Raw genomic sequence first — 8,652 nt, 5'->3', positions numbered from 1 at the left:
TTGAGTCAGGCATACTAATATTTTTCAAATAATTTTTAAAAGTTTAAATATCCATACAAATTTTATATCTTGATAATTATGTTTTAAAGTTTTAGCCGAAGGTGTGCAATACAGGGTAATCGAAAATTTTCATATAAGCTAAATGTTACTCAAAAACGTGTTTGTCTTTTTTAGGCTTATTATTTTCGTTAAAAAAATTAGGAACCCTCTCATTTAAATGATAGATAGTATCACAAATAAGTGATTCAAAATCGAACAAAAGTTTTAATCTGTGAAAACCAGAACAAGCCCATATGTATATATATACTCTATATTGTGACCTAAGTGTGATCGCTGATAACCCAATGGAGATTACACAGTTAGCTCGCTCTTGTCTGATCGTAAACTGCTTCGCATGGCTTTAGCCGCTTTCCGACTCTCAAGATCTTAGAAAGTAGTATCAGAAAGCAAGCTGTATACCACCTTGAGTTGATACCAAATTGAATTCTGAGACTTTTAATTGTGTTTGCTTAATTAGCATTAAGTTGTCTACCGATTTTGACATTGTATATAGTGCTTAATAAACGAAACTATATCGCTAAGTAAAAAAAACATCTTTTCTTGATGATTATTTCATATATTTTCTTCATTTACACAAAAAAGTGACAGCTTACATGCGCATGATGTGGTTTTTGGGTATATTAGTATAAATTATGGGTAATGCTGATTAGTGGATACAGATTAAGGACACGCACACATGTGGTCGATCGGTTAGAGATCTGCCATGGTACTTCTAACCGAAGCGGAAGATACGCGTTATACCTTTCGCTACCACATGGACTTAATTTTAAGATCGTATCTAACAGATACTAGATACATTTGCAAAAGCTACAGCTACGAGGACTACTTTGGATTCATGGTTTATATAGATAGGGTGGATCCTTCGGTTGCGAGTGGACGAGTTGAGACCAGGCGACAGCTTTCCGCTTGCGTCCCGCTTGTATCACAATTCAAAACAAGGACTTGGGGCGGACAATGGTGCAAGGGGAACTTAAAGTACTCGTATTTTTTATACAACTTAGTCCAAAGTTTACACTAGAAATCAATAGAACTTCAATTTGGAATCGCTGTTACAATATTAGTGCTCCTGCAGACTGAGCTTAAGAGCCTGTTCGATCATCTCCTGCTCCTGCTGCCGCTCCAGCTCAAACTTTCTTTGTTCTTGTTGGGACAGTCGCATGGCCATGGCTAAGTCCGGATCCACATACCGGAATCCTCCATCGTCGTCGTCTTCGGAGGCGGGCGAACCACTTTGTGGATTCGCATGAGCACCCAGCAATGATTCCTGTAGGACTCTGCAATGGATAATGGAAAAGGGCACAAGAACACACAAAGCTTGGATCAAAACTAGCAATACAAAGGGAAAGGATAAGGTTTTAATACTACTTGAAGATCTTCTTCATATAGCCCAAATCGTTTTTAAACTGGGCTCCAGCTGAAGCAGATCGCTCACGAGTTTGTGGCTCCAACTGGAGTTGCGAGTGGGGAAAGGATTGGGGATGGTGCTTCGGAGAGGGGGAATACCGCCCGTACTTCTGGCGGTGGGGGGATAACAAGTGCGAGGAAAAGCGAGGGCCACTAGCGTTACCCATTAATATATGTTAGTGTTGGTTAAAGCACTAAATCCATCTCTGTTTCGGTAACCGAACCTCTGATACCCTTGCAAAAACATAATCCTGCAAGGGCAAATGTATCTCAAAAACTTACCGTTGCAGCTGCTCGTCATCTTCCGGGAGGAGATCTGATCCAACGACGTTTTGGCCCCTTAACACTTCCCATATATCCACCTTGTCGTCGTCCCTGGCGTCCACTCCACAAGCGCCGCTTGTTTCGGCCAAGCTCTGTTCTATAGCGTACTGCAGCATATCATCCTCATCTAGAGGAATCTGACGACGGACATCGCTGCCTCTGTTTGTGTAGTGGGCAGGGACATCAAAGCAACGATCGTCTACCAGACAGGTGACTCGATCTTGCTCCTGCAGCGTGGATACGTGCTCCACGGGTGTGGTTAAAGCAAACACATTTCCAAATGTAATACAAGCATTTAGAACATGGAAGAGCGGGATTTCCACTTTGACAGGAAAACCGGCAGGCAGCTGCATGGTAATAAAGTCTCTCAGCTTGGACACATGGGGACTAGCCATGGTGGACATAAGGTCCAGGATGGGAAGCACCTGTTCCTGCAGTCGAATGGGATGCTCCTCGGCCAACCACAAATTGGCCTTGAAGCGCTGCACCTTTGTGCTTAAGTTCTTGGGACCTCCAACGTCCCTACCGTGAAGATCCACCTCCGGAGTGAAGTACTCCTCTGGTGTAACAGAAGACTTTGGTGTACTTGTGCCCGATGCACAGGCGGAGCTTCCGTTGATCGGATTTCCAGGGGCTGGTGAGACTCGGCCTCCATTTTCAGCTCCGGCAACGGAACCTTCCCCCAAACGGGGCGAGGGTGTCTAGAAAATTAGGATATTATTAAACAGAAGTATGAGTTGGACATTTATCTTTGAACTTACGCGATCTTTGAGTGCCGCAGCGGCATCAGCGGGGGACACATAATCCTCATCGGCGATTCCCAGCAGACTATGAAGTGGCGTCCTCGCTGTCTTGTTCTAAATAAAAAAAAAACAATTTAAGATTTATTAAAATCCATAAACCATAACCACCTACTATTTACAAAGCCCCAGAACCTATTATTATTTTTCATACAAAACTTATAACAGTTCCCGAGTTCTAAGAATTAGCGTAAAGATGCGAAGCCAAGATACATTTTGCGACTTTTCTTTAGAGAACTCTAATGGAAACCTTTTCACACCATATTGATTCTTATAGATGGACACCTAAACTGCACAGTCATACCTTGATCTGATCCTCGCTAAGGTGATCCATTCGCGTCTTGGTCACGAACTCCACATTGCTGGCCCCATATACCTTGCAATTGTAACCGTTGATCACTTCGGATTTCTCGCTACGCCAGCCCCAAATTCCAGACTTGTTGCGCTCAAAACTGATCTTATCCATCTCGATGTTGTTGGTGATCACTGGGGCATTGAGACGGGCCCTCACTGTTCCCAAGGCTGGTGGAATGGCTACAATGTCGCCGATGTCGCTGCTCATTTCCTCTACCATTACCTCATTTGTGTCGTGATCAATTTCGATCATCGTGGCAGTTTCTTCTGCAATGAAAAATGGAAAATAGTTTTTAATATTATTGCGTATACTAATTAACTGATTAAATTGTTTAAGTTTGTTTTTACAATTTTCTTTATAAAACTATTTTAATAGATAAAATTGTTAAGGATTTCAAAAATATGCGACGACTTTAAAAAATTTCCAAAACATTGTCAACTTACTGGCTCCCTTGAAGATGTAAGAGCGATTACCCCGTTGCCAGGTGTTGTTGTCAAAGCCCAGGAGGGTGGTATCTATCCGGACGTTGGCTCCGCGCTTGTAGACCTTGTAGGTGTCGCTAGGACAGAGCCGTGACATCAGAGGCACCCAGGAAGTAAACTCCCACTTCATCTCGATGTAGAAGTCGGGGGCATCTAGTAGGTGCTGCAGCAGCTTGGGCACATGCGTGACTCGCTGGACATGACGTTGGAGATCCCGAACCTCGATGATAGCCGTCAGGATGTCGACATCACCGGTACAAACGGCTTCCTGGACAACTAATGGAGCGGATGTGGTATTAATATAGACTCTTTCCTGGGGTTTCTTTTGGTGTACTTACTGGACCAGCCTTCGTGCTCGTAGGTGGCATTGCACTTGGCCGCCAAAAGGCATTTAACACATGGTAAATTGGCCAATCTCACGGCCAGCATCAACGGCGTCCGTCCGCGGGGATCGATTTTCTCCTTATCGTTCTGAAATGTGACGGAATCAGTGGTTTTTATCGCCATGTCATTTCCCCGGACCCTGCTAATTCAATTAGCACCTGTCCCCGGGGGCCACACCCACCCCCACGGAACACCATCCCCTCTTTTCACCTGGTCGATGGCCGCCTGCAACTGCTCCAGTTCGTTGTGCCAGATGTGCCAGTGCAGCGGGTACTCCGCCTTGATCTCCTCCAAGCTCCTCATCCTGGATCTGGATTTGCGCCGTCTGCTGTGCGGCTAAATTGCAATTTCTTTTGTTTCTGAGCTTCCCAAATAAAAAATACAAACTCTAAGGGGCGGAAGTCTGGTAACACTGTATGCGACCCATCGATAGCGTATTAGTGGTGGTAGTCGTGAAATGCCGGTAAGCAATATTGTTAGGGTGTATCTAAAACGAACTGAAAATTAAAAATTTATTTTTTAGTTATGATTTATTAACTTTATAGATTCAATTTTTTCTAACAATTTACATTTTCGAAGTGTTCTAAAATGTAAGTAACATATCATCAAATAACATTAGGTATGTTTTTAAATTAGAATGTTATTTTTAGCAAACAGAAAAGTTTGTAAAACAAAAACACTTTCAGTGTAAAAGAACTTTACCCGTATGGGATCAGCTATATATTAATATACATAAATTATAATGCAAAACTTTCACCAAAATGCAAATGAAGATTGCGTTGCGGAATTTCTGCATACTGAGCGATTATGAGAGCAGTAACTTTGCACATCTCTAGCTAGCATCGATAGTCAATAACAACATTGACAGCTGTTCGGCAGAAAAAAATTTTATATCACATTAATAGTTCAGAAAAAGAGCGTAATAAATATATTCCAGAAATTTTTCAAATTTAGACAGAGGAAAGGTTGCTGGCGCGTGAGTGGTAAGTGTGAGTAAAAAAGCATCGATTATACCCCAATAAAAACCCAATTAATTACATAAAGAAATGGACACGCCAACAAAAAAGGGTGCTGTGGGTGCACCCTAATGGGTTAATGAGATTAGGCTGAGTAAAGGGTTAAGGGGATATAGTTTTTTGCTGAATTAACTTCACTTCAATTTATTTAAGTTTAAGACGTTGCAAAAACATTTACTCTACCTCGCCCTGACATGCCGAACCATTTAAGAGATTTTTAATGAGTGGACTTCTAATTTGTATTATTTTCAGGACATCATGCTATTGGCGTAGAGAGAATTATTCAATCGCAATTTCTACGCTTTCATTAACCTGACGACCAAAGGCTCTCTTTGCAAGTAAGAATAATTGGCAATTTAATCGTTAATTGGCCACAAGTGCATTGCTTTATTGCACTTGTTGAGAAAATTGAAAATTGCCAACTTTGCAAACCAGCAATTTCTAGGGAAACTTTGTGCAAAGCTCAACACGCTTATCCAGAATTTAAAGTTGAAACAAAGATTAAAAATTGTAAGCCGGAAGCGATCACTTTCCGTTCGATAGCGATCGCAGATAATCGATAACGTTTGCAGTGTTGGCGGTTATTTTGATTTTTCACCTTATCATGATGAGCCCACTAATACGCCCTATTTGTTATTTACTCTTTTTCAGTTATGCTCTTCACGCGCCGGCGACAACTCAAGAGGTGTGTTTGCTTGTGTATTTGTGTGTTGTGATCCCGTATATATATTCGTTTTTCCCCGATCCCAAATAACCGACCACCCGACGAGTCCGCTTCCGTAGTTTTTGCTTCTGAACTCCCTCCAGAAAAGTTACGGGCGTCCAAGTATTAGTCACGGTCGGGTAGCGCTCATATCTGATATCATAATGTCGCCAATATCATTAACGTAGTGTTCAATGTCCAGTAAGGTGAATAGATTTTATTCAAAGTGAATCGGAAGCTAGTTTTGAATTTTTTATATATTTCACATCACTAATTCTATAAAATTTACTACACACATATTGCTATTACTCCCGATGGGGTGCCCCACTTTTGTAGATAACAATTCTAAAAACCGGAAGTGAACCATAAAATATAATTTTTGCGTGCACACGAACTCGTGTGCTTAAGAAAGAGTGTAGTGAGACCAACTTAATACCGCAGCTGAAAAACGCAGGAATATAGTTTTTACGTCTTGGTCCTAAATATTTTTTAATATTAATATATATTGAATATTTTTTAATATATAATATTGAAACCTAACTAAAAGTTTGTGCATTTTATAAGATTACCTTCTTATAAATAGTAGTGAATGGTAGTAAGCTCTACCTTAATACGGTTGTAAAAAGTGATAATTTGACTTTTTGCATGCGTTATAGAAGAACCACCCTAGTGCTCGCCCTTGCCTATACATAACACATTGTAGTCACTCGATCACCTAACCACTCACCCAAATCGCCACTTTGTCATCGTTTAATCCCTCTGGTGCAAAGGTCGCTATCCGGAGGAACAGTTCTCGGGTCCGGTTCGGTATGCATGCGTCCCGCCTGGTGAATCCCCCAGCAAAAACAAAAAAAAAAAATAACAACAAAAATATCTCAATCAATCAAGTAATAACTAAGAAATTTGTTTATCTCTCTTTTCGCCCGGGAAAGCTCCGCACAAAAAATCGCACAAAATCAGTAACATTCAGTGTTAAGTCGCTTACCTCTATAGAAAAGATATAGTATATCGCTAACAATACTTTAAGGCAGTATAAAATACGGACGTAAAACAATCACAATGTACGAGCTTCATAGTTGGCTAAGGTCCGCTTTCTTTGCCACAGTCATTCCCGGAACGATCCTACTTAGTTGGCTAACTGGTCTGTAAGTATCACCGCTCGATTCGATGTTGTTCGCTTGTTTAACTACTTAATGTAGACTTAACCCGTAACCCATTTCTTCTGATTTTGATGAACTAAACATCGTGACATAGACATTTCTTTCGCGGACTTCGCCGGCTCTGTTCCGTTTCCGCTTTTCCGTATTTATATATCTAAGCTTTGCTTGCTAACCAAATGTACATACATATATGTATCCCCAGATCCATCACGCCCGCACCTGTATCATCTTTCATGTTTTTTGTCACTCAGTTAAATTTGTTGTTATTCCCACTTCCTTATCCCCCCAGTCACCGTTCTCCTCTCATCCGTTCAAATTTTTCGTAGGGTGGGTCTGCGAGCTCTCCAAGCATGTCTGCTGATCTTCTTCGTAATCTTTGTGATCCTACCGCTGATATTCCGGTTCTCGGTGACCTTCCAGCGCGGCATACTATTCCTCACATTCGGTAAGTATCTGTTAATAACTTTGAGAACTGACATAGTTAGAATTCTTATTCCTCCTCCCTTTCAGTTAAGTACCCCAAAGGACTTGATCTCACCAAGCCGGAGAGCATAGGGCTTTATGCCACCCGGAATTTTTACATCACCGTCAAGGATCACGATCAGGATGAGGATGGAGTACGGATTGGCGTGTGGCATGTCCTGCCTAGCAATGCGGTGCGGCGCTTTAAGCGCGAACTCCGCGTTGAGGAGGAAGTCGCAAAAGATCCGGATCAGAGAGATCCAACAACTGGGAACGAAAAGGAACTTAAAGATCTGGCGCCAGCCATAAGATCAGAATTTCCCGTTGTACTGCCAGAAAACGAGCAGCTCTTCTACGAACGATTGCTGCGGATGCCAGGAGGCACTGTGGTCCTCTATCTCCATGGGAATACAGCTAGTCGAGGCAGTGGTCACCGATCAGAGGTCTATAAGCTGCTGAGAAAGCTGAACTACCATGTATTCTCCTTCGACTACAGAGGCTATGGGGATTCCGATCCTGTTCCACCCACGGAGGATGGCGTGGTGCGCGATGCCATGAAGGTGTTCGAATATATAGCCAACATCACCTCTAATCCGATCGTGGTTTGGGGTCATTCCCTGGGCACCGGAGTGGCCACGCATATGTGCGCTAAACTAGCCAGCTTACGGGAAAGAGGTCCCAGGGGAGTAATCCTTGAAAGCCCGTTTACCAACATTCGGGATGAGATACGCATGCATCCGTTTGCCAAGCTCTTTAGGAACCTGCCCTGGTTTGATTTCACCATCTCGAGACCCATGTACACCAATGATCTGCGATTTGAGTCTGATGTTCATATCCAGCAGTTCGGACAACCCGTAATGATCATCCACGCCGAAGACGATGTTGTGGTGCCGTTCCATCTGGGATATCGCCTGTATAGGATTGCCTTAGATGGTAGGAGCCGCGCCTGGGGACCCGTGGAGTTCCATCGCTTCGGTTCGAGCCATAAATATGGACACAAATACCTCTGCCGAGCACCCGAATTACCGGGACTGATCCAAACATTTATAGAGAGCTACCGGGATGCCGTTTACTAGCCGACGTAACATGGATATTAATTTATATATTAGACGATTATTCTAATTTACAGTTTTTTACCGCCATTACTGACACGTTCCAAAATTTCCGCCCTGTGTAAGCAAATTAAAGCAGCCGAGAAATACGGACAAAGCTATGAGTTTAAATTTTTAAAAAGGGGTGCTAAATTTCATAGTTTTTTCTTCGTGTTGCAATATAATATTGGTTAGTTCAAAAGTTCTTATCCCCTAAGGTTATAATAAAATTGGTAGTGTATGATAGCTGTAAGACAAATAATATGAATAAAATTCTAAAATATATGATCTCTATTTCTAAGTTTTTATATTGGACATGCGACTAAATAGATTAAATGAATAATTTTCAGGTGGTTTGTGGTGAAATTTTGTAATATTTTCCTGTTTAAATCTCCTCCAAATAACATTTTC

The 8,652-nt window shown here is 42.0% G+C and overlaps 3 protein-coding genes across 7 annotated transcripts in view; 2 read left to right on the top strand and 1 right to left on the bottom strand.

The window, feature by feature from the left end:
• The window catches only part of LOC108111990 (exostosin-3), a 4,225-nt gene extending 3,635 nt beyond the window's left edge, over nt 1-590 (top strand). Inside the window, exon 3 of the mRNA XM_017221718.1 lies at nt 1-590. This exon is cut by the window's left edge and continues 2,748 nt beyond it. The gene's annotated coding sequence lies outside the window, so the exon portion shown is untranslated.
• Nucleotides 591-595: 5 nt separating this feature from the next.
• LOC108111991 (ankyrin repeat domain-containing protein 13D) lies at nt 596-4,226 on the bottom strand. Of its 2 annotated transcripts, none has more exons than XM_017221719.2 (7): nt 4,020-4,226; nt 3,764-3,896; nt 3,387-3,701; nt 2,893-3,209; nt 2,550-2,645; nt 1,747-2,489; nt 596-1,334 (listed from the first exon to the last, which is right to left on the bottom strand). In XM_017221719.2, exons 1-7 carry the CDS (start codon nt 4,110-4,112, stop codon nt 1,118-1,120), a joined length of 1,914 nt encoding a protein of 637 aa, XP_017077208.1. In that variant the 5' UTR covers nt 4,113-4,226; the 3' UTR covers nt 596-1,117. The 2 variants fall into 2 exon arrangements, with proteins under 2 accessions (XP_017077208.1, XP_017077210.1); XM_017221721.1 differs by lacking the exon at nt 596-1,334 and adding an exon at nt 1,360-1,617.
• Nucleotides 4,227-4,655: 429 nt separating this feature from the next.
• Nucleotides 4,656-8,535, top strand: LOC108112030 (lysophosphatidylserine lipase ABHD12). 4 transcript variants are annotated; one of them, XM_017221775.2, is made up of 6 exons: nt 4,656-4,792; nt 5,078-5,163; nt 5,477-5,510; nt 6,461-6,673; nt 7,015-7,133; nt 7,199-8,535. In XM_017221775.2, exons 4-6 carry the CDS (start codon nt 6,588-6,590, stop codon nt 8,224-8,226), a joined length of 1,233 nt encoding a protein of 410 aa, XP_017077264.1. In that variant the 5' UTR covers nt 4,656-4,792; nt 5,078-5,163; nt 5,477-5,510; nt 6,461-6,587; the 3' UTR covers nt 8,227-8,535. The 4 variants fall into 4 exon arrangements, with proteins under 4 accessions (XP_017077264.1, XP_017077265.1, XP_017077266.1 ...); XM_017221776.2 differs by having other exon boundaries at nt 4,656-4,798; XM_017221777.2 differs by lacking the exon at nt 6,461-6,673.
• Nucleotides 8,536-8,652: the final 117 nt, after the last annotated feature.

Source organism: Drosophila eugracilis, unplaced genomic scaffold (assembly GCF_018153835.1).
Source record: "Drosophila eugracilis isolate 14026-0451.02 unplaced genomic scaffold, ASM1815383v1 contig_90, whole genome shotgun sequence".
Taxonomy (NCBI): domain Eukaryota; kingdom Metazoa; phylum Arthropoda; class Insecta; order Diptera; family Drosophilidae; genus Drosophila; species Drosophila eugracilis.
Note: the sequence above shows the minus strand (reverse complement) of the source record. Positions and strands in the feature narration are given on the sequence as shown.

Bases quoted from the DNA above. Each gene is read 5' to 3' on its own strand.
- LOC108111991 (XM_017221719.2), bottom strand. From the start codon at position 4,112: ATGAGGAGCTTGGAGGAGATCAAGGCGGAGTACCCGCTGCACTGGCAC. The intron at 2,490-2,549 runs GTAAGTTCAAAG...CTAATTTTCTAG, and splicing joins CTGCGGCACTCAAAGATCGC to ACACCCTCGCCCCGTTTGGG. The intron at 1,335-1,746 runs GTAAGTTTTTGA...TATCCATTGCAG, and splicing joins GATGACGAGCAGCTGCAACG to AGTCCTACAGGAATCATTGC.
- LOC108112030 (XM_017221775.2), top strand. From the start codon at position 6,588: ATGTACGAGCTTCATAGTTGGCTAAGGTCCGCTTTCTTTGCCACAGTC. The intron at 6,674-7,014 runs GTAAGTATCACC...AATTTTTCGTAG, and splicing joins CTTAGTTGGCTAACTGGTCT to GGTGGGTCTGCGAGCTCTCC. The intron at 7,134-7,198 runs GTAAGTATCTGT...CCTCCCTTTCAG, and splicing joins CATACTATTCCTCACATTCG to TTAAGTACCCCAAAGGACTT.